This window comes from Antedon bifida, chromosome 7 (assembly GCF_963402885.1).
Source record: "Antedon bifida chromosome 7, ecAntBifi1.1, whole genome shotgun sequence".
NCBI classification, from domain to species: Eukaryota; Metazoa; Echinodermata; class Crinoidea; order Comatulida; family Antedonidae; genus Antedon; species Antedon bifida.
Genome location: NC_136232.1, coordinates 7,710,352 through 7,734,928, shown reverse-complemented (window position 1 = coordinate 7,734,928; position 24,577 = coordinate 7,710,352). Strand labels below are relative to the sequence as shown.

The window sequence follows — 24,577 nt, the reverse complement described above, 5'->3', positions numbered from 1 at the left end:
TATTTTTTACACTTTCAATAAACGAACAATAATATTCGATTATCAGTAAAATAAGATAAGATTTAATTTAGAAATAATTTAAACCAATAATTACAAAAAGATCCAAACCGAGAAGTAGTGTGACGTGACTATTCTCCGAAGTTTTTACTATATGCCATTAAAACACAATGTAATAAAAACTACTAAAAGTGAACCGTGTTCAATATTTTCTGTTATATAAATAATATATATAATAAAATAAATAACTTTATTAACATAAATGTTAGTAGAAACATGGTTGACCATGGTAGAAATGACGATGAATAAGAAGAAGTAGTCCAGTCATATTTATAAATATGCCACTTTCACAAGGAGAAAAAAAAACATGGATGGATTTCGAATGCATCACAATGTAATAAAGAGAGAACCAAGACTATATTGATATGATGTTAAACGATAATGTTGCACGTCTGAATAGTGCATACGGCCAATCACACAGATTGTTCATCAACACAAACCACGTGGGCGAATTAGCAAACAACATGATATAGTCTACTGTAAAACATATACGATTTTCAAAACATTCAATACACAAGTTCATTATCACAAAAAAAAAGACACAGGATTAATCAAATATTTCCGTTGATAAATTGAAATGATACGAGAAAAAAAACAAAAGTACTGTGTTGAACCAAATGCATGCAGGGATTGACCTCAAGCAGACTATAATATAACGTATAAACCGCTTGTAACTGCAAAAAGGACCGGAAGTTGATAGAGGAATGTGCATGGGTTTAATATAGTATATAACATTATGATAGTGAGAATAGCAACCTAATGATCTGTCGGAATTCTTACGTTGTTGCTTTAAAAGATACATTAGGTGAATTGTTTTGCCTGGTAAAACAACAACAAAAGACATTATTTGACGAAAACAACTTTAGCTGAAGAAAATAACTGTCAAAGTTACAAAAACAGTATCATTCCTATGGTTTATTTCTTCAAATATCCTACATCAATAAAAAATATATACTGGAAATTATTAAAGATTAAGAGTTCTGCAAAAGTGAAAAAGTTAGTCAAGTCGAGACTGGGAATTGTCTTCTGCTAATACCCAGATATATTGTTATCAACAATTGTATTCTATATATTTGTTAATATTACAAACTACCAACATGTAAGAATAATACAACAGTATCAATGTATAATATTATTACTAATATATTAAATACTATTTTAGAAAAAGTTAAATGATAGAGGGCGGTCTTTGACTCGAGCATTTTTGGGTTAATATTATGTACTTACACTGCATGTTGGCTTTCGTTTTTTCGTCGAGATGATCTCTGAAAAATCAGCTTCACGACGAAAAACAATGTTATTATGTTAACCTAAAGAAAGAAAGAAACAGTTTAAACTTAGGTACTTTGAGTATTGAGATGGTTTATTTTCATCGTATGATAAAAGGGTATTTCATCCAGTCCCCGAAGCTACAATATAATTTTAGCAGATTCATTATCACTCACCAAAATTATGGCTAAGGCTGGGCCAACAAATGCCCATATGTGTCCGCCCACTGTTGTTAACCAGCAACTGGAAGAGAGAAACAAGAAAACAAAGCAATATTACTATTAGAAAACTTAAAACTTCTTTATTTAAACTAAATTAAACGGACTTGGGTTATACTGTACATTTCTTCTAATAGGTATTATTAGAAATAGTAGTAGTATAATTAAGGTACGGCATTGTATGGTGTCTAGATACTAGACTCTAGAGCCAAAGAAATCGTAATTGTCCTTACCTTTTATCGGATCCGTATCCATCAAGAGCAAAGCCTACTGTAAATGCCACTGTGACGACAGGTATACCCCATCCAATCAAGATGTAGTAGGGAAGTTTACTCTTGTTGACCGCTGTTCGTCTAAGAAGCTTAAAATGCAGATAGATACCTTCAACCAGCATCCAGGAGAAAACAGCCATCAGAAAGAAATGAAGGCAGATAGCGATAGCGGTACACCAGTCCTGGTTATAATAAAAAATTAGCCAATCATTAGAATCGATTTAACATTAGACCAATCATTGAGAAGACCCGCTCAACATTAGACCAATCATTAACAAGACCCGCTCAACATTAGACCAATCATTAACAAGACCCGCTCAACATTAGATCAATCATTGACAAGACCCGCTCAACATTATACCAATCATTAACAAGACTCGCTCAACATTAGACCAATCATTAACAAGACCCGCTCAACATTAGACCAATCATTAACAAGACCCGCTCAACATTATACCAATCATTAACAAGACCCGCTCAACATTAGACCAATCATTAACAAGACCCGCTCAACATTAGACCAATCATTAACAAGACCCGCTCAACATTAGACCAATCATTAACAAGACCCGCTCAACATTAGACCAATCATTAACAAGACCCGCTCAATATTAGACCAATTATTAACAAGACCCGCTCAACATTAGACCAATCATTAACAAGACCCGCTCAACATTAGACCAATCATTAACAAGACCCGCTCAACATTAGACCAATCATTAACAAGACTCGTTCAACATTAGACCAATCATTAACAAGACTCGTTCAACATTAGACCAATCATTAACAAGACCCGCTCAACATTAGATCAATCATTGACAAGACCCGCTCAACATTATACCAATCATTAACAAGACTCGCTCAACATTAGACCAATCATTAACAAGACCCGCTCAACATTAGGCCAATCATTAACAAGACCCGCTCAACATTATACCAATCATTAACAAGACCCGCTCAACATTAGACCAATCATTAACAAGACCCGCTCAACATTAGACCAATCATTAACAAGACCCGCTCAACATTAGACCAATCATTAACAAGACCCGCTCAACATTAGACCAATCATTAACAAGACCCGCTCAATATTAGACCAATTATTAACAAGACCCGCTCAACATTAGACCAATCATTAACAAGACACGCTCAACATTAGACCAATCATTAACAAGACCCGCTCAACATTAGACCAATCATTAACAAGACTCGTTCAACATTAGACCAATCATTAACAAGACCCGATCAACATTAGACCAATCATTAACAAGACCCTTTTATTTGTAATTATTTGTTTATCGCCGTGAAAATTTACCTATAAAAACTGACATAGATTTGTTGTTGAAAACGATGCCCATTCATGTTATTATTATTCATAAATGAGACGTCTGATACATTCATTCATTCATTTATAATCCCTCGTATTATTCAACGGATTCCCCGAGGGCCGATCATCCACACGCATTTAACTTGGAATGATAAATTACAAAGCTCAAATTGTACAAAAACAGCACATTGCGTGATAGATACATATCGTCTGCGTGCGATAAAACCATTGCCATTCTGTTGTCTAGATTTTTGTTATCCGATTATAGATGACATAATTTTAATTTTGGGGGTTTTTTTTGCTGGGAAAAGCAATCATTTCAAAAGTTAATGCATCAAAATTGCCGTTGGAAACGACATACATTTAAGTTGCACATATACGATGTTTTAATGGGCCTGGTTAATCAACTTTTGTCAGCAATCGATACATTATTTATAATATGCAAAATTAAAAAAACAAATATTTTAACAAATGAAACAAAGAAAGTTAATAGTCGGAATACAACATCGTAAAGTATTATATGTTTGCAATAGCAGAAGAATATTCTATTTATATCTATAACATCGCGTCTTTTGCAACTTATAAATATTCGGTTAAGTTAAAATGATCCGGTGCGTGTGTAGTAGTGTTTACCGAAGCATATTTTTGTGTTTTAAAAGGTTAGTAAGGGGATGAGCATTATGTTGTATTACCTCATTTTGTGTACGTTCAATCCCCAGCAAGAACAGAAGTTGTACAACAATTAAACTGACCATCAAATTAATGTGGATTAAATTTCGTTCTAATTTTCGAAGATCTCTGAAAATACAGAAATTAATTAACATACTTTATAATAACAAAACGAAAAGGTTGTCATGGCATAACATTTTAATCATCCTCATCTCTGTCGTTAACGCCATTATAAGCAATATAAGAATGATATGGTTTGAATTAAGATTATGATGATGAGTTCGGTATGATAATGATGAGTTCGGTATGATAATGATGAGTTCGGTATGATAATGATGAGTTCGGTATGATAATGATGAGTTCGGGATGATAATGATGAGTCCGGGATGATAATGATGAGTCCGGGATGATAATGATGAGTTCGGTATAATAACGATGTGTTCGGTTTGAAAATGATGACGATAATATGTGGAGGATAACGATGTCAACACGAGGAAGTGGATGACAAACTTGACAATGAGGGATGCAGTAGATGACAACTTGACGAGTAATGCAGTTGATGAGATGGTAACTTGAGAACTTTGATTATGACGATTTATGACGATGAGCGATTGTTGATAATTATTGATGAGGATGCTGATAACTTACTCTAGATACATGTAAACAGCAAGTGATATGAACAGACCAGCCAGCGATATGCTACATCCTATCCGTGTAATCCAGCCCAATGCAGCTTCGTGTTTACCATCAATCTTATTTATAATGAAAATTAAAGATGATTGTACTAGGCTATTATTCTGTCAATACGGTAGAACGAATGAGAGGAAATATAATGTTTTAACACTACGGCCAACCCCTATTCAGTGATAATAATTATTTTTAGTGGGCACTTTATTGGGTAAAGAATGTGGAGTTCTACTGTATTAAACTGGATTTTCGACAGAAATAGCTTATGTGTTTGTACTTTCCTTTTGGAAATACAAAATAACAATATAAATAAAATAGGGATTGCAAATGTACACGTCATTAAATTATTAATACAACTTTTAATAACAACAGATAAATGCATCATATTAGTGCCAGTTTAATTACCGGTACTCAGGAGCAGACAATATAAAAAAAAATTTAAAAAAAAAACCAAACAAAAAAATATTTTAAAAAAGAAAAAAAAAACAAACACAAAAATATAGAAAAAAGAAAAAACAAACAAACAAAAAAATATTTAAAAAAAAGAAAAAAAAAAGTTTACTTGACATATCGAAACTATTTTTGTAATATAATATTGTAATATAATAACTAAGCTAATTGTCAATATTTTTACTCACCGGCACGTCTGACACCTGCATGAGGACGGCGAAGTTTGTTGTGTGCGAACAAAAGCACGTTGTATCTGCAGACGAAGATACATCATTACCAGACACGGCATAGCAACCATCCGTTGACCAGTCACTGAAACAAAAACAAATCGATCACATTTCTAATTCAGTGAATTTTAGTGAAATCTAAGTTTCAATTTCAATTGAATTTTATTTCCACAATATAATAACATAGGCCTACAGGATAATAAATACAATTAAGTAATCATGTGGGGGGGAGGGTCATATAAGTCCGAATATAACATTCAATAAGAATACGAAAGTTAAAGACACTTTGATTTAAAGTCAATCATTTCATTTCTAAAAAATAAGGTTTAGACTTATCCTTTAACAATAAAGTTGGACTCATCTTTTAAGAATAAGGCTGGGCTCATCCTCTAGGAGTAAGTAGAGTGTACTCTAGATGATTCGTGCAAATTTACCACTTTAAGGCCAATTTACACAGACGAGCGGTAACGGTAATAAAAATATAGAATCTATGTTAATATTCCTTATTATCATTTATACACACAACGCGGAGCGGACGAGTGGTTTCCGCTGAGGAATGATACATTAAATAAAAAAGAATTTACCTTGCCGCAACATTCCAAAACGCACAGACTGTCTCCACGATATAAGAATCATTCCAACTGTTCGGAACCTAAAGATTAATTTTAAAAAAATTATATTTTGAAATGAGAAAGATGTAGGCTTACAATATTAGGTTGTACAGTGTAAAATTCAGATTTTGAAAGGAAAATGTGTAAAAAATTGGTTGTACACTGTAACATTCAGAAAAATACTCTGATTTGATCTAATCAGGCAAACTGTGAAAAGGGTTTTCAACATTACGTTGCGGAATATTGTAAAAACTAATAATTTACATAATGTTGATTGATGAGCGAGTGTACGGTAATTTAATAATACAATTCAAATAAGACACAAAAGAACGAAATAGTTATTGAATTTGACTATTATGAAGTATAGTTTGCTTTCAGAATATAATACGTGTTTGAAATCGTAATGCATGCAAATAAATGGAAACAATATTTCTACATACAATTTTCTAACCTCACGTAATTGACATATTACCATTTTGTTCAGTATCGTAGGCAAATTTCATGTATCACGGAGGGTTAGGCTAAGGGATATGTTAGGGTCTATGGTACAGGGTGTTGTGTTAAACAATTAGTGATGCTGTATCAAAGAATTCGCCTATGCTAACGGACTTGGTGGTTAATGATGCTTGGCTACCAATCCAAGGGTCCTGGGTTCATGTACTGTCAGTGTTATGATTTTTTCTATAATACCGATGACAATTTATAACTCCACTCCCAAAGACTACTAATAAGATATTGTTATCCTTGGCAATTTGCCTAAATATATAAAAACATAACTAAAACAAACAATATTGATACCGTACCGAGGATGCGTAATTGTGAATACAACACTAATTGACCTGTTCATTTTGTTAAATGTTTTCCAAATTATTTAGTGCAATTAATTTGACAAATATATCAATCAGTGTCTCTAAAGACGTCGTTTTAGGCTATAATAGATACAATATTTCATCAAGCACTAATGAATGCTACAATTGCCTTTGTTGATGATAAATGATTCACTTAACTAATCTCCAACAATTAATTAATCAAATATTGGTCATCAACTCTTTGATTAAAGGCTACGATCGTTTAGAGGTCACTAATCTAAACGAAATGACGTTATACATTAAAGTCATTAGTAATTGTGCTGACGTTGCTCAATTGGCAGGGAGAGGAAGGGTAATTGGTAATTGGTAAAGAGTAATATAATCGCATTGTAATGTTTTTTTTTATATTATGTTAATGGTGGCCTGTGTTTAAAGTCTACTCCTAGACTTATTGTGACCACCATCCACATTTATAAATATTTAATGATTTATTAAGAAAATTATTATTGTATTATTTGTGGAAACTAATAAACAACAACAACAAACTAAAAGAGGAGGAAGTGGGGAATGGGTAAGGAGAGGAAGTGGGGAATGGGTAAGGAGAGGAAGTGGAAAATGGGTAAGGAGAGGAAGTGGGGAATGGGTAAGGAGAGGAAGTGGGGAATGTGTAAGGAGAGGAAGTGGGGAATGGGTAAGGAGAGGAAGTGGGGAATGGGTAAAGAGAGGAAGTGGGGAAGGAAGGAGTGAGAATTGGGAAGGAAGAAAGTGGGAAGGGGAGGTGAAAGTTTGGAAGGGAGGGATGGGGAAGGAGGGGGAGGATAAAGTGGGGAAGGGAAAGAGAGGACAGGAAAGGAAAGGGAAAGAGAGGGTGTGCAAAAGGTTGAAGGAGGGAGTGAGTGTGGAAGGTGGGAAGTCTAAAAGAGAAGGAAGTGTGAAGTGAAAGAGAGAGAAGAAGAAGAAGAAGAGAAGAAGAAGAGAAGAAGAAGAGAAGAAGAGAAGAAGAAGAGAGCGTCACATGATGTCATGTCTTATTGGGTGCACAACTCAAGGTAAGGTTAGTATTCAACATAATATTATCTAATATAGCAATAAGCAATCTATTTATTCAGTTATGTATAATAACATACATTTTGGCAACATGTATTAAAGCGTTTCGACCCGTCGCCTGCAGCATAAACCTTAATTCAAAATCATTGACTGAATATTAAAATCACGAAGCGCGTTGAAATTCTTACGGATTTTGATTACAAAACAACTCAATTCACGACGTTTATTTAATACAAATTCAAAATACGAAATAAGAGAGAAATAATGATAGAAAACTTAACTACAGAATAAAAAATCTTGTCACGTTAGTCGCTTAAAGCGAAAACAAGACAAGATGATACAACTTCTCTAGTACCTATTCTAAATGATAGGTAATGTCATTTATAAAATATTCCACGACAGCAAATCGGATTGCAAACACTCTGATGGATCAATCTCCATCGGAATTTCAATCCCTAAATCCCACAATTAAGAGGATTTTATAAAAGACTGTAAATTTCCACTGTGTTTGACAAATGATTGGTAGATTAGTTATTGCAGTATATTATGCATATATTCATTAAACTCATCAGCAAAACCTCAAAAACAAAACTGCAAAATGCAAAAAATGGGATATCGTTGATAACCGGTACTTCTACTACTCGGGTACACCTTGGGTACTCCTCGGGCACTCCTCAGGTACACCTCGAGTACACAGATGCCGCGCCATTGGACCACGAACATTTCCATTCACTTAACGTAGGCCTAACTGTATAGTACGCATTCGCAAATATCGAAGCAAATACTACTTACATCCGTATAATAAATGCATTGAATTGTTGTAACATAAGGCAATTTTATTTCATGGAACTACGTTGTTGGTTCAGTGTAAATACGTGGTAAAACGTAATCAAGACCGATTCAAACTGGTTGCTAACGGGCGAGCACGAACTAGGACCGCATAAATCTTCTAAAAAGTATCTTGCTAACAATTAATTTATGGATACAAACGAATTAGGAACAAACGTTCTATTGTATTTTTAGTTTTAAGGCAGTTGGTGTCGAATTAATTCTTTGAAAAAAATTATTATTTTAGTATGCGCAAAGCGCTAGAATTGTTAGCAGCACTGACATGATGTGACCCTTAGGGCCGGGGAGCACGAAGCATAATAGTTGAAAAGCGCCACGAGCAATGATTCTTTGAAATGGCGCTACACAAATGGAAACATTAACATTATGCTTATACAGTGTACTAAATACAGTATCACATATCACATGATGCATCGATGTTAGATAACATATCACTGGAAACGATTGAATTGTAATTTAAGTAGAAAGTCCCGCATTTTGACTATTAATGTATTCATAATTGACTACTTTATTGATGTCTAAAGAAGTTAGTGACCGAATTTTATGATTAGATAAATTATGTTCTATGTTCTTCAAGGGAAAACGTCGACCACAAGATGGGAGCGCCTTTTAGATGTATAAATTATACAAAGCCATTTTAGTGAGAATTTTAATATCTCTCAATTTCCGTTTGTTACAATACGGATCAGTGATATTATACGGTAACCTTAATATGCCTACATATTATTATCATAATAGTTATAATACAATAACTACAAATAAACTTTCTTACGCTAAAATGGTCTTGTTTAATCATCACACTTGCACCGTACGCATAACAAAATGCGCGCATGTTGTGTCTATGTACGTTCAAGACAATCAAGACTAATTGTTATATACAGTACTACAGTACTTTAATAGCTTTCGTTGATAAAGTAACCGATTTTCAGTAGTGTGTTTGAACAGTATCATAGGCAAATACTGTAATACAGTGTCACATGTTATGTTAGGCTTATGATGTGACTTACAGTGTCAGACATATATCACATGTGTGGACACATGTGATATATGTCTGACACTGTAAGTCACAACATTTATATACTCTGTAAAAATAAGAGATACAGTATACCGAGAAAGCGACAACACCTCATGGTATACTGGACATACAATGCCACATGCGAAGATACAGTACAAAGAATCGGGTGCATAAATAAAGTTATAGTTGTATAGTTGTTGTAACCACATGAAAAAATCATATGATAGGCCTACCAAGTTGGAATTCTATTTCATCAATTACTTTATTTAATTTCTAAATAAAAGACTCGATTGGGTGCTGAAGCTGTAAAACTTTTCAATACGAATAAATTGAAAAACACTACGAACGAAAATGATGAATTAGATGCATTTCAATTGGCATTTTTAATAGACAATCTGTTATCTTGTCATTCTTCAAATCAAAATTGAAACCAGGCTGGGTTTGTTTAAGTTGCAATTGATGGACGTAATATTATCGCAATGTAAACGTACGCTATAACAGTTAATGTTCTCCTCCTCCTCATGTCGAGGCGAGTATTTAGTATTTTCATTCGCTAATGGAGCGTGGCTCAGTCTTGTATGTCATAATCATTATCTAATTTATTTATATTTGTTTTGGAATAGTCTTTTAATTAGTGTCCAAATACTGTAGTGGTAATAATATGTTGGAGTCACCACAGTCGTGTTAGGCCTATACATAATAATGTTCAATTTAAAATGCAGAGCGCTGCGAAGCGCTGAACAATCAACAGAAAAAAAGAGCAACAAATGACAGGAATAATCAAAAACAAATAGAGGATTTGCATGTTTTTAATATATCGGGTATACCGTATACATAATATCTAATGCGGTACGAACATGTTTAACGTCAGAAAACATTTTCATTAAAAAAATAATGTTGATTAGCCATATACTGCTAGTCAATCTAAATTTGGAGTAAAGAAACCATTTTGTTTTTTGTTTTTGGCTACACCATTTTGATCAATACGGCTTTCTTTCTTTGGCGAAAACTTTGTCTGAACCAGTGGCGTAACGGCTATGAGCGCTCGCTGGCTAAACCCAGGTGCCCCTGAGCAGTGCCCAGAGGAAAAAACAGGCATTAAATATGTCGAAAAGGCTAAAAACAGGGGCCTCATGTCTCTACGTTACGCCACTGGACTGAATGTAATATAAGAAGTAGGCCAACTTACATTATCTATTGGCAATGTAAAGTTAACTGAAACCGGGAGTTTGTTTCTCTTTGATGAAGCTGTTGCCGATATTACCCCACTGATCATTGTTGGGTCCATACTATTTTCTTTAGTACTGCTGAAATAGGAAAAAAAACGATTTTCACAGGCCTTTAGTATAACATTAAAAGGTGTTTTGGAAATACAGTATCCTATTAAGGGACCTAACAAAATATCTCCTTAATGCTTGGTTACCATTAGAGACGCAACACAAGGACGTAACGCAACGCAAAGTCATTTGGCCAATCTCAAGCGATGGATTATTCGAACAGTCGCGTGTGATTGGTCAACTCGCTTCCGTTACGTTTACGTTCTTGCGTTACGGCCCAGTGGGAACCAAGAGTTAGATATACAAAATATCTCCTTAATAGAGGTTACTATATTATTATATTTGTTTATTACATATGCTATCCCACCTGCCACTTCTATAGAAGCATCAACCAAGCGGATTATTGGCTTTATATGAATAATATACAAATAAAATGCATGAGGAGAAGAAGTTAGTCAATAATAGAATATTATGTGGTGTGATATTAAACTAATCACTCTAGGCCTACCTGTTACCAGAATCGAATAATTTACGGTCGTAGTAGACAACAGCTACATTTACATCAGTACCTATAGTGTTAAAAAACAAACATTGTAATTGTATTTGTGGGTTAGGAGTTGAATTTGTGAGAAGATCCAAATGACCATCTTAATTCACTTTCCTCATTCTTTTATTTTGGTTCAACCGATTAGTCATACATCAATCAGTTAATTAGTACTAGTAATAACAAATAATTATCAATAGTTGTTCCTATGATTCAATTGACGTAATTTAAAGGTCATTGTACTTTTTATATTTATTTAAAACATATCCTGTTAAGGGAGTGAGTGAGTGGCCGAGCGGTTAAGACAGTGGAACCATAATTACATAGCCATTACATCTGCAAGGACTCAGTCACTCCATGATTCTGGTGGTAGAACAATTCTTCTCGGATAAGGACTATAAACCATAGGTCAAGTGTACACATCTAGCTCATGTGCACTTTATAGAACCTAGTACATCTTTCGAGACGAGTAGGGGGTTACCCTGGTGTACTAGAACACACAGCCACTGATCATAACTGGGCCCACTGGGAGACCAGTGTTTGACTGAAGAGGTCGCGTAGTATAAATAAAATATTTCGAAGTTATGTGTTGTTAACTCCAATTTCATCTGTCTTTGTAATCTCTGTCTGGTCCCCCATGCCTATCGGATAAATTATGTCATAGGCCTACCTTCAGTAATTCCCTCCTTGTTCTTTTCAAATATCAGGGAGGGTGGTGTGGAGTTTGTCGCGTTGTATCCAGGAGCATTAAATCGCAAGCCCTGCAGATCTTCGGGCGATGATAGATGATGCAGTTCCGCAACTTCATTCATAAAAAAAAATAAATAAAAACAACTTATTGTCTGGCCTTGAAAAATAATGCTGATTGCTCTAAGACATTTTAAAGCTAATATCCTAATGAGGTTTAATGGGAAAAATGTATATGTAGGAAATTCATTTATTTTGCAGACTAATGAAGAAAATAGAACGATCTCAAAGTAAGACTATGCAGAAAATAAAACATATCTAGGCCTAACAGCTGTACATGATTAGACACCCTATTAAGAGGACATCTTCGGGACCATCAGAGTTCCCTCTGAACATAGACTAGTGTAGTACATTGTCAATCTTCGTTTCAGAAGTGTCCCCTAAATAGAGGTGTCATCTGAATTGCGGTAGTGTTAAAACATACATTGTCCTTCATTCGTTTCAGAAGTGTCCTTTAATAGGTTTGTCCCAACGCAGGGGTTCTATGATGGATATTCATCAATCCATGGATATACGGTATTTACGGTCTCCAATCCCCGATTAAACAACTCACATCATCTTTATTGTCGTCACGCAAAATAAAATACCTTAATAATTCCCCGATAACGTTTAAAGACTTAAAGGATGAATAAGTATTGTAATACATGTAAATACATGCACGTTAATTGCGTTAGTTTTTGTTGGGTTTTTTTTCTCGTAGTTACGAATTTATAAAAGACTTAATGTCGTATCTGTAGAGTGATGAATTGTTCGCACGAAGTAATAAAAGTAAATATATGAGAATTCGATGTGTTATTTTTGTCTTTCTCGATAATGAGATCAATGATAAACATTTTATAACCTAGCCGTTGTTCAGTGGCTTTATTATCGCGTGAATAGGCTGTGCAATCGACTCAATATTCTTTGTTAATTAAGGTAGTTAAAGCCTGGAACACCAATGATGAACAATTTTGACTTTAATTGAAGTCAACCTAAATTGGCTGCATTATTAAAGCGGCTTTCAAATTTATAAGTTGATGCCGTAATCACTTCGTTAGATTATGTTGCTATAATAAAAGGCAGCGCAGTTGAATGGTTTGCGTCATACACAATGGCTGTGCAAAAAAGAAAAAAACAAGTCTACACTATCAAACTATTTTGACACAAAAACATGGCCATATACATGGTTGCAGTCGCGTGCTCAAGTTAGTGTTTACCGACCGACCGACCAACCAACCGACATAGTGAGCCGACTAAAAGTGTGATGTGCCCAAATATGGTAGAGTGATATTCTTAAATATGATATTGATATGACATTACCATGTCCATATATCGACACACCACATTTGTTTGTCATATAAAGTTTGATAATGTAGACAGTGTTAGACTCCAACAAAAGAAACAGAAACAAACAAAATCTTAGTTAGTTTTGGAATACGATAATACGGAAGATTTTGTTTTCAGTGACGATGGCCCAATCAAAATGTAAATTGAATATTTATTATATTTACATTTTAAAGTTAAATTTAGATTTGATTCAATTGAATTTGAACTAGGCCTATATACTATGAAAGGTTCAATGGTCCTAATGGTTGAATAATGCCTGTCAATCAAGCAGAATCTTTTTTTCATTTCCACAGATTTCCTCATCTTTATCGTTTATAAATTAATTATTTCTCGGTAAGAAGAAAGCCTATATATCTAGGCCTTTGCATGTAAATTTACATTTTAACATTTACATATTTGTGTGTGAAAAGGTAATATACTTGATAAAACCAAATGCAAAAGTTAATGAATAACAATGAAGCAGTGTTAAAGCGCCTATCATTAATTAAGCTGGACGCAATGTAATATGATTCATTTTAATCATGTTGTCTCACTTAATCATTCTCAATATTAAACTAGGCTGCATGAATACATTAAGCCTATTAATTATCTGGTGAAACTAGACGTTTGACAGCTAGAAAGCCATTGCGAGAATGGTTTCCTGATAATGAAAATTGTTTTGCATTATTTCGACCAGTGAATGGAACGTAAAGTTGTTGATCCTGTACACCATGGTTTAAAATCCATGTTTACATTATTTATAGCAAAGTACTATTTCATTTATTCCATTCATTCACATTTATTTAGTCATCGTTTATAATTACAATTTCAGTATATAATGGCAAGGATCCTGCATAAAGAAGTTTACAATTCTGTTTTTGCATGACCCTTTTACATAAAACATAAAAATAAAACACAATATAAATAAAATAAAATGAAAGTAAACCTCTGTCTACGTTATCAAACTATATGTGACAAAAAATATGATGTGCCCAAATATGGTAATGATTTATGCTCAAATATAGTGGTATGACATCATCATGTTCATGGGCACTATCATACATAAAGTTTGATAGTGTGGACAGAGCTCATGAAAGAAACGCCATTAATGAACATCATATTTAAAAGCTTCAAATATATTTGATCTATAATAATTTAGGTATTTGTATAGCGCCAATCAACTAAACCGAAGTAAAAATCAAAGGCGCTTATATTGGATGTTAAAAAGATGCGTTTTAAGTTCTTTTTTAAAAATAGCAATAGAAGTTGATTTATTAAAATGACGAGGGAGAGAATTCCAAAGAGAAGCAGCAGAGAACATAAAAGACCTTTGTCCATAAGATTTGGTGTTAATTCTAGGAACAAGTAGTAGGTTTTGATTAGCCGAACGAAGACAAGCAAGAGGGGTGTAGGAGGGAAGAAGATCAAGGAGATAAGTAGGTGGTTTAAGAAGTAGCGCTTTAAATGTTAGTAAAAGGATCTTATATTTTATACGGGAGTCAATAGGTAGCCAATGGAGGTTATATATAATAGGAGATATGTGTGAGGATCTTCTAGTAAGAGTTAAAATGCGTGCAGCAGTGTTCTGGAGACGTTGAAGTCGATTCATTAAAGATTTCGGTAGGGCAAAAAAAAGAGAGTTGCAATAATCTATGAAAGGATTTGAACCCATGCTTTCACTTACCAATGTTGTCTTTAGAAATGACTAATGATTCACCAACTTCCACTGATTCTGAGAGAACCACGAACAAAGATTCTACCTGTTGTGTTATTTCCATTTTATCCTGTTCAAACCAAGTACATTCGGTAAATTATACATATTTTAGAAATTGATAATTATAAAACGCGGCGTACAAAGGAGTGATACTACAGTAGTTGTACGCGCGCGTATTGTTTGCTGTCTACTCTGGTTAGTACAACTATAAATCTTTATTTTAACAACATGGAAATACCGTAGTACGTGATTTTATGAATCGTAAGAAATTGGAGTATTGAACTTGAAAATAAAATGTCCTTGTTTAAATACTTATGCATATATGTAATATTTCTACTTGTGTAATTTGAGTAGGCCTTATATTGACATCTTAGACATCTGTGTAATTATTTGAAAAATGTTGAGTGTGTATCGTTTGCACTTTTTAAAAAATTGTGTTTGTTCTTTGTAATTCATATGTGTAATTTGCCTATATAATATAAATCATTTTTGTACGAATACTGCAATTCACCGTTTTATGCTGAAATGTATATTTGTTGACTGAATGAATAAAGATATCGAATATAACAACATACGTCTATTTTGTCTGTCCTTTTAAAAGCAACCATACCTTTTAAGGACAGTAATATAATCTACATGTACATAAAACATCAATGTCTGTGTTACTATGGTATCCAGAAATAATAAATTGGTATTTTATTGTTCATCACAATCGTATGATTTAAATTCCTTTTGGTATTGAGTAGTAAACAAATCGAGGAAAAAATTATAAATAAACAAATAGGTTTTAACGATCGGTTTCTGAGTACAGTATTTCTTAATTTAAATTAGTTAAGTTTCTACGCATGCGTACAAAAAGTGTACTCCCGTCAATCATTGCAATCTTTCTTCTGATCTTATAACATAATTGTATGCTTGCGGCTTGTTGCTATATAACGAGTTGTTAGCTTAAAGCTTGGTTCCTACTAGAGACGCAACGTAAGTACGTTGCGCAACGCGAGTGATTTGACCAATCACAAGCGATGGAATATTCGAACAATCGCTTGTGATAGGTCAACTTGCTTTACGTTGCGTCTACGTCGTTGCGTTGCGTCCTAGTGGGAACCAAGCTTAATAAAGAAAACCAGGCACTGCGGGGCCCGTGGTTCATTGACTTTACATCGGAGACATACCGGTAAATGGTGGGTGCGTAAACTTTGTGCGTAAAATGTATATATAAACAATATTCGTATTTAAAAGAAAAGTCATATTGCTCAGTGTACGCTAATCTAAACGGAAAGGACATTGTAATTGTTGAGAACGTGATTGCAATTAATAATTAAGTTCACTAAGTAATTATACAATACGATTTGCACTTAATTATATGAGAAAACCAGCCTTATGTCCTAAATGATGATGTTGCGGATTTAATATAAACAAAAAAGTGAATATTAATCTATCAGTGAACTAAATTAATAAGTCCCATTGGGCCGATTATGAAATGTCACTCGGCGTCAGTCTAAAACTAGGCCTTAGCCACCAAGCCTTGTGGGTTGTCTGGGCTAACATTAAAAACCCATTATACTCTGTATGAATAAAGCTAGAAATACAAGTTAAACTATAGTATTCAATCATTCGACAAATGTACCCTTTTAGTAGTTTTTTTCTATAGTTAATTGTAGACTGAAATGTGTCAGAAATCCCGATTCGATAATTCCATTAATGCATTTCTGTAGTGACATTTTATGGTGAGAAAAATTGGAACTTGTAATTTACATTGCAACAGCATGAGAAATTGCAAGATGAAAACTAAACCCATCCTTTTAAATCAGGTGTTATAACGCCTGCGTGAAATCAAACCTGCCATGTTTGCAGCACTATTGCGTCGTCGGTTCCCACTGTGATTACGCAATACAATACAACGTTGCGTTCTAGTGGGAACCACGCTTTAGTAGCTTACATTTTGGTTCACACCGGTCATGAAATAAAAGTAAACATGCTAAAATCAAAACGATTATCGTCTGAAATTTGTTTATCCATAATGGGTGTCCTTGAGATATAATGCATGTTCCTTGATTGCTAAACTTTAAAGTGTTTTTTTTTTTAGAGAGCTCGAAGCAGGTTATGCAACGATGCACAAATGGTGAAATCATACATATTTTAATAAGGTACACGATGCATGTCAGGCAATCAAGGATGTTATGCTTTGCGAACCCACGTAGATCACGTTCAATTTCTAGCCAATTAAAATAATGCCCACAGCAAAGGACGGTAAAATGTCGTTAAAGCGTGGTTCTCACTATCGACGCAACGCAGCGACGTATTGACGCAAAGTGCTGTACAGTATTCCGTAATCACAAGTGGGAACCGACGACGCATCAGTGCTGAAAAAAATCGCAGGTTTGATTTCACGCAGGTGGGGGCAAACACAATGATTGGAAGGGTATTTTCTTTCGTTGCGTCGCTAGTTGAAACCAAGCTTAAACGGGTGCAAGCGCAGACATGATAGCCAATCAGAACTCATAATGGCGTCGCGCTGTGCCTGTAAAACTTGGTTCTCACTAGAGACGCAACGCAAAAACGTAGACGCAATGTCATCGCTTGTGATTGGTCAAATCACTTACGTTGCGTTACGTCTTTTGTTGCGCCTCTAGTGAACCAATCATTATTTAAAGTCAGTGTACACTGTCTTTACGCGTACGTACTTTAGCCACATCTGAAAATACGTATTTACAGGATGACAACCAGTAAATTGAGTTTAAATTTTTAGAAATAATGAGCACGTTTCTGTATAAAATCATTAATCAGCACATTCAGTTTATCCAATATCGACACAGCTGCTACAGTGAAAACACGCGAAGTAGTCCCACACGGTGTAAAGGCAAATCCTCAGCAATTTTAGTCTTGCAGAAAACGGGAGTCGATAAATGTTTTAGATTACTAGATTTGCGCATTATAAAATCTATCGGAAGTTTCGAAGGCAATTCAACTCCTTTCACGGAAAGCTGGAACAACACACACCATTGACATCATCAATTAAAAATATTAATGGCCCTAGCAGAAAATATATCATAACGTTCCATTCAAATAATTTGTATGCCATTCTATGATGGAGAAATATCATCGCGAAGCAGGTTACTGGCCACTCATTTAGCAATCCCTTGATATGCCACTATCAGCGCAAAGGCCGCCAAACCCTATTAGAAGTTATATATTATATTACATGAGTAATGCCTAATGGTACATTAAATAATTAAGATAATTAAACTAATGATCCTGTGGGATGTTATTTTAAATTATATTTTGGAGATGGAGACATTTTTTGGTAGAACAGTTTTGGCTAATTTGACGGCTATAACTGTGTATCATTAGAATACATATTATTAATATTATCATTGGTTAATGAGGTCGTCTTACGTCATACATGGGGGGTTACAGCTCTCGCATTGTCATTATTATACTGGTTCGTTAACCATGATATCAATCATTAGATTGAAACATTGATGTATCGATGAATATGGTAATAGCAATTTACCATTATATTTACAATGGGCACGACATTTAAATGGTTGAGTAACCTGTATTTTGATCATAGGTTTGGAAAAAGTAGCACACCAGGGTAACAATACATTTGTATGAAACCATCTAGCCTGGGCTGCAGCTTAATACACGGTGATAAGAATATTACTTATAGCAAGGCAATCTAACAACAGGACACTGAGCTCGCCTTGCCAAGAACTCATCCAGTCCTTTGATCTTATGTCTGGCTGCGACAAATACCAACAGTACTGTACAATTACATATTCTTAGTGGCGCGCTGTGTAGCTGTTAAGGGGCGTGGAACTGATCGTGTCAGCCACAGATAAACTCTTTGATCTCAGAAGCTCAGCATCCTGTTTTGATTATAGCAAGAGCTCAATTAGGCTAGACAGGTTTTTCAAACATAGAACTATAATTTGGTATCGACTCGCTTTCTTCTAGAGTAGCTACTCAACTTGAGTCGCTACTCAACTTGAGGCCCCCGTTTATATTCTAATGTATTCGCTTAATACTACTGCCTATTGTTCGATTATGTTTCACTGAAATAAACTGTAACATTAGTGATGTACAGACAGTAAACTTTACTTCACATTTGTTTTCATCATGCAAGTAATTTTTTATATTGTGAAGGCAAGATACATAGTTTAAAATAAAAACAAAACTTACCGTATCATCAGAAGTGGGAGAGTTGAAACCAACTTGTACAGCATCCATGGCGGACTAAAAACATCCAAAGAAACAATACACAATTAGTTTACCCCTCAATCACACAGGGCATTTACACTAAACTAAATTTGGTGTTCCATAGTTTTCATTATATTATATGATTTATGGCTCAGTAAATATTTCAAACAGATATGTACGGTGGCCTATAAGTGTCATGACAACTTTCAAAAAAATATCACGGCCATTTTTTCAAAAAAAGCCACGGCAATTTGAAAAAAGCCACGGCAAATTGAAAAAAAACACGACAAATTTAAAATAAAACATCACGGCAAATTAAAAATAAAACATCGCGGCAATTTGACAAAAATACCACGGCAAATTAGTATTGAAACACCACGGCAAATTACAGAATGCCAGTATGAGCTTCGTTTGAGCTGAAATAGGGATTCTCGCGTCACGAGAACTAAAAGAAAAAAAAGTCCTAGGCCAATACTTACTTCTCCGACACTCGTAACTTCTTCAACCGACAGGTTCCCCCTACTCGCCAAGCTTGTCAAATCATTTAGCCTATCTTCTGTATCTTGTTTTACAGTCTAAAAAATATAATTTAACTGTAAACTCTGTCTACACTATCAAACTATGTGACAACAAAATGTGGTGTGCCCATATACACAATGACGCCATATATGGGCACATAACACTTTTTTGATTATAGTGTGGACAGATTAGATTTTTAATTTTCGCGGATGATGCGAGCAATTATGATTTTATATATATTATTATTTTAATTAACACCACGAGACAAAACAATTAAAAAATGTAAATCTTTTGTTGTCTTCTGTGGTTCGTTTTTATTTTTTTTTTTATCATTTTTATTCATGATTTTTGTTGTTGTTACCTCATCTTTTATTTTTGGAAGATTTATTAGAATAAATTTAAATTAACTGAATAGTAACATAATTCTTTAATCAATACTTTTCCCATCTCAGAACAAAACAAGTGTAGTTAATATATTACCGTGTCTGGTATCGTCGTGGAAATTGACGTAGAGATGTACGCTGTTGTATCCACAGTTACTGGAAAAGTATTAAAAAAAAACAAATAAATCACACAAAAATACTAGTCTAAAGATATGTCTACACTACCATTAGACGTATTTGACTCGACTGTTTTGATCAGATAATCAGCAGATCTACCACCTCCTTTAAATCCTCTTCGATGTTTGTATGCGAGCCTCGAAGTTATCTATTCCCACTGCAGCAGGCTGCGGGGTGTTTGCGAGTGCGTGAACAGTCGAATACGCCTAATGAATAACTTTTGAAAATTATCCTTACATCTTTTTTTATGAATTGTGAAAGGCATTTTTAGAGGGCAATGGAGAGCGACAGTGACGGATTCAGGTGGAGGGAGTCTAAACTAAATAAAGAACCCTCCTGGTAGCTTCTAATTTTACTTCTATTCTTCTGCTAATTTCATCCTGTTAATTAAATTGTGTTACAAATCAAGCTCTGCCATGGGGACACAACTTCTTCAAACGCTGGTAACCCCATCACTAAGGAAACTACAGCGTAATGCAAATGAGTTATTATTGACATGCGTTTTATCTGAAATAGATTTTTTTTCATATTGCTGAGTGCACTGAATATGTCTCGATATTTTCCTTTCTGAGCGTGAGAAAAACGTGTCCAGAGAAGATAAGAAATTTCCACCTCGACAACACTACTTAATTAATAACAACTATTAGCTTATACTCCGAATCGTTCTCGCATAACATATCATTATTGATAAAGACGTTTAAGTAATCCATTTTATCAGAATGTGGAAATAAAACGTGTATCTTAATTTAAAAGGCCTTTCTAACGTTTTTGCTATTTCCGTTATATTACGATATCAACTAATAAAGTCCCATGGTGCTTGAAAACGGATAAAACAATTAGAACAATATTTGCAATATTTGTTTTCCATACACAGCCACTATGTAAATAATATATACAAGAAAAAAGATATGAAATATATATTAATGGATTAATGAAGAAATAAAATAGCTAAAATATTTTTACATATAATGAAATAAAATGTACAAAGTGTAGAAAAGAATGTACGCATGCGCCTGTACTGTGACTCTTCACTGACGGAATAGTTAGGCCTCCCGAAAAAAAACCAGTTATGCTTATTGAATAGGCCACAGTTTCATTGACACAATTTAAGTGAAATGTTAAATAGGTCTACCAAAAATATAAGGCTTCTGGTCTAGGTGATTTTGAATGCGTGATTGCGTATATTACGTATATTACGTAAGCTTGGTTCCCAAGGATGCAGCGCAAAGACGTAGTCGTAACGCTAGCGAGTTTACCAATGATACGCAACTGTTCAAATAATCCATCGATTGTGATTGGTCAGATTACATGCGTTGCACTTACGTCCTTGCGTTGCGTCGAAGTGGGAACCAAGCGTTACACACGATTGTTTTTAGTTATAAACAGAAATACGTACAATTGCGCATACACATGTAGAATAGAGCTTCCCCACAGTTCTTGTCTTTCCATTGCCCAATGTTATTGTTGACGTGGAGAAGCACGCAGTCTGCGGGTGTCTGGAAGTTTGTACCTCTGTTGTTCGGTTCCACGTTACCCCAAGGTGAATAATCGTCGTTACCAAGAGGTGTCCCGTCATTCCACACGAATTTATCCTCAACTTCCTACAAATAGACAAAAGTAAATCATTAGGCGAAGTGGCCTAGGTTAGCGTTACATTTGGGCTTTTATGTTTTGACAAGTAATTATTACTGTCAGTGTATTGCAGTGTAAGTGAGTTATTGCAATTATTATTGCCCTGATTGAAGTCGCATCATGTGACACCAGAAAGCGAAAGTTGGGGTAATAGTAAAATTGTATTGTTCGTTTAATAATCACTGACGAACTATAGGCCTAGACAAACTATGTTCCACTTACTAAGTCTGTGAGCCCCATCCATATGAACATATTTTTTCCATCTGTCATATTTATGGCCATTTGGTTACGCTTCTCAGTGTTCAATATCGCTAAGTCTGCCCCATAATGAATACATTTCTTTTCTGCCTCAAACCATGTCGTCGTGTCTTCAAATAAGGCAAAACACTTTCCTTCAAACAATTTCCACGACTCTGGACATGTTATGGCATCTGAAACAAAAAACATATTTTACAAAGACATAGCAATACATAAGTTAAAATAACGAGTTGAATTTTATAGAAAAAATACGTTTCATACTTTTGGTGCCTAGAAGACAGAGAGCATGCGCTGTAATGCACACTGTTTACGGGTTTAAAACTTAACTTAAATTTCAGTTTTTATGTTCATAGTATAAAATTACAATTATTACAAAAACCAATTGCCAGAATTGGTTTTATCAGCCCCCTAAGTGTAAATGTATACGTGTGCCCGGGCGTGTGCCCAAGATTTATAGCAGAGTGTACACATTGGTTTTCTTAAAACCGTAATAATCAAAGATAACATTTCATATCAGCTTTTTATTCTTAAGCACTGTTTACACTATAAAACTAGTTTGACAAAAACAGTGTGATGTGCCCAAATATGGTAGTGGTATGCCCAAATATGGTAGTGATATGACATCATCATGTCCATACATGGGCACATCACTTTTTTTGTCACATAAAGTTTGATAGTGTAGATAAGGCTTTAGAATATGAGTCTATGAGTACAGCTTTAGCATCACATGTAATTCCTACCATGGTTACATATTCTTACTTAGTTTTATTACACACAGTAGTATAATCTTGTATGTAATTAAGTAGGTGAAATGAAACCCCATTCAGATAATGGTATGACATATTTGGATACGGTACACAAACTATATGACGAGATAAATATATATATATATTCTTTCTTTTTCAACAATCTCGTAACTTACACTTCCCCATACGTTCTAACTACCCGTTATGCTACAAGCAGTGTACTTCAGCCACACAATGGCAAATCCCTATGAAAATCCCTTGATCGATTTCTGACAGGTGCGTGCTTATTAAATCAAAAATCAAGTATGACGTCACAAACAGCAGACGAACAGAATGATACACCCGGTGTAGTTAATTAAATCAATTTTCTAATTATATTTCTGTATTGTTCTCATACGTGTAAAAATTCAAGCCTAATTATCTTCTACCAATCTAAATAGTTTGGATCCAATGACGTCATATACAAAAACGACAAATGACGTCGCGATTTCGAGTTGAGTTTAGAGGCGAGAAAGAGCGACTCTCCTACTACAAGTGTAACTTTCAACACTGGGAAATACAACTTCCTTCGAGCAACGATGCATGAAAAGAAAATGACAATTTTAATAAGTTGATTGGAAGGATGTAGTTTGGGTAAACGAAACTCGAATACACATCAGCGCTCATCATAGACCTATTTTCGTAAATTTCAAACTTCGTTTATTTATTGGCATGTAACATATTTAATTAATAAAATGATGACTAAGTGATTTCGTACCAAGGCGTTATATCTACAACTTGCATTACACAAGACTGTAAACTAATATTTAAAGATAAAAACAATGTGATCAAAGTAACACAATCGCATACAAAATATTTTAAAAATTAATAACACGAAAAACAAAAGGATAATCAGGTCCGTCCGAACTATGTGGTATAAAATTAGGCTATTTTTAGATTTCAAATTTATGAGTGCATATTATACCAGCTCTCGTTGGTTGAGTATCCTATGTACTATAATAATACAGGGACTTTTTTCCTCGAAAAATGGCTAAAATATCGTATTTTATATATTATATGAGATGTTGAGGTATAACTAACATACGCAGACCACATCACTAAGTTTTTTTTTTAGTTTAGTTCGACGCAAGGACGTAAGGGCAACGCAAGTACACTTTAATGCTTGGTTCCCACTAGAGACGCAACGCACGTGAGTTGACCAATCACAAGCGATGGATTATTCGAACTGTCGCTTGTCATTGGTCAACACGCTTGCGTTGCGTTGACGTCCTTGCGTTGCGTCATAGTGTGAACCAAGCATTATTGTTCACGATGCGCTAGATTATTATCCATCGCGCATGATTGGTCAAATTACTTGCGTTGCGCGTTCGGACGTCATTGTGATGCGTCCCGTGGGAACTGTACTTTTAACAACTTCCTTAACATTAAGTGATGTAAAAATATAACATTTTGTATGATTATAGGAAATATAAAGTATAGTTAAATATAAATACAGTAGTAATAGTATTTGGTGGTTTCCTTTAGTTGTGTTTACACTTTACGCCTACGTAGGCTTACGAAATAAG

The 24,577-nt window shown here is 34.6% G+C and overlaps 1 protein-coding gene across 5 annotated transcripts in view; it reads right to left on the bottom strand.

Moving 5' to 3' along the window:
- Positions 1-24,577, bottom strand: part of LOC144847634 (adhesion G protein-coupled receptor L3-like) — a 40,622-nt gene that overhangs the window by 3,519 nt on the left and 12,526 nt on the right. For 3 of the 5 annotated variants that reach the window (XM_078704100.1, XM_078704104.1, XM_078704101.1), the window contains 17 exons: positions 22,231-22,439; positions 21,773-21,977; positions 20,297-20,355; positions 19,777-19,872; positions 19,280-19,333; positions 15,065-15,164; positions 11,999-12,130; positions 11,293-11,353; positions 10,697-10,814; positions 5,761-5,828; positions 5,138-5,261; positions 4,461-4,564; positions 3,836-3,941; positions 1,778-1,998; positions 1,503-1,569; positions 1,285-1,367; positions 838-876 (listed from right to left, as the gene is read on the bottom strand). In XM_078704100.1, coding sequence (XP_078560226.1) covers positions 838-876; positions 1,285-1,367; positions 1,503-1,569; positions 1,778-1,998; positions 3,836-3,941; positions 4,461-4,564; positions 5,138-5,261; positions 5,761-5,828; positions 10,697-10,814; positions 11,293-11,353; positions 11,999-12,130; positions 15,065-15,164; positions 19,280-19,333; positions 19,777-19,872; positions 20,297-20,355; positions 21,773-21,977; positions 22,231-22,439 — 1,846 coding nt within the window. The remainder of the gene's footprint in view (positions 1-837; positions 877-1,284; positions 1,368-1,502; positions 1,570-1,777; positions 1,999-3,835; positions 3,942-4,460; positions 4,565-5,137; positions 5,262-5,760; positions 5,829-10,696; positions 10,815-11,292; positions 11,354-11,998; positions 12,131-15,064; positions 15,165-19,279; positions 19,334-19,776; positions 19,873-20,296; positions 20,356-21,772; positions 21,978-22,230; positions 22,440-24,577) is intronic. The other 2 variants (XM_078704102.1, XM_078704103.1) reach the window with 2 other exon arrangements.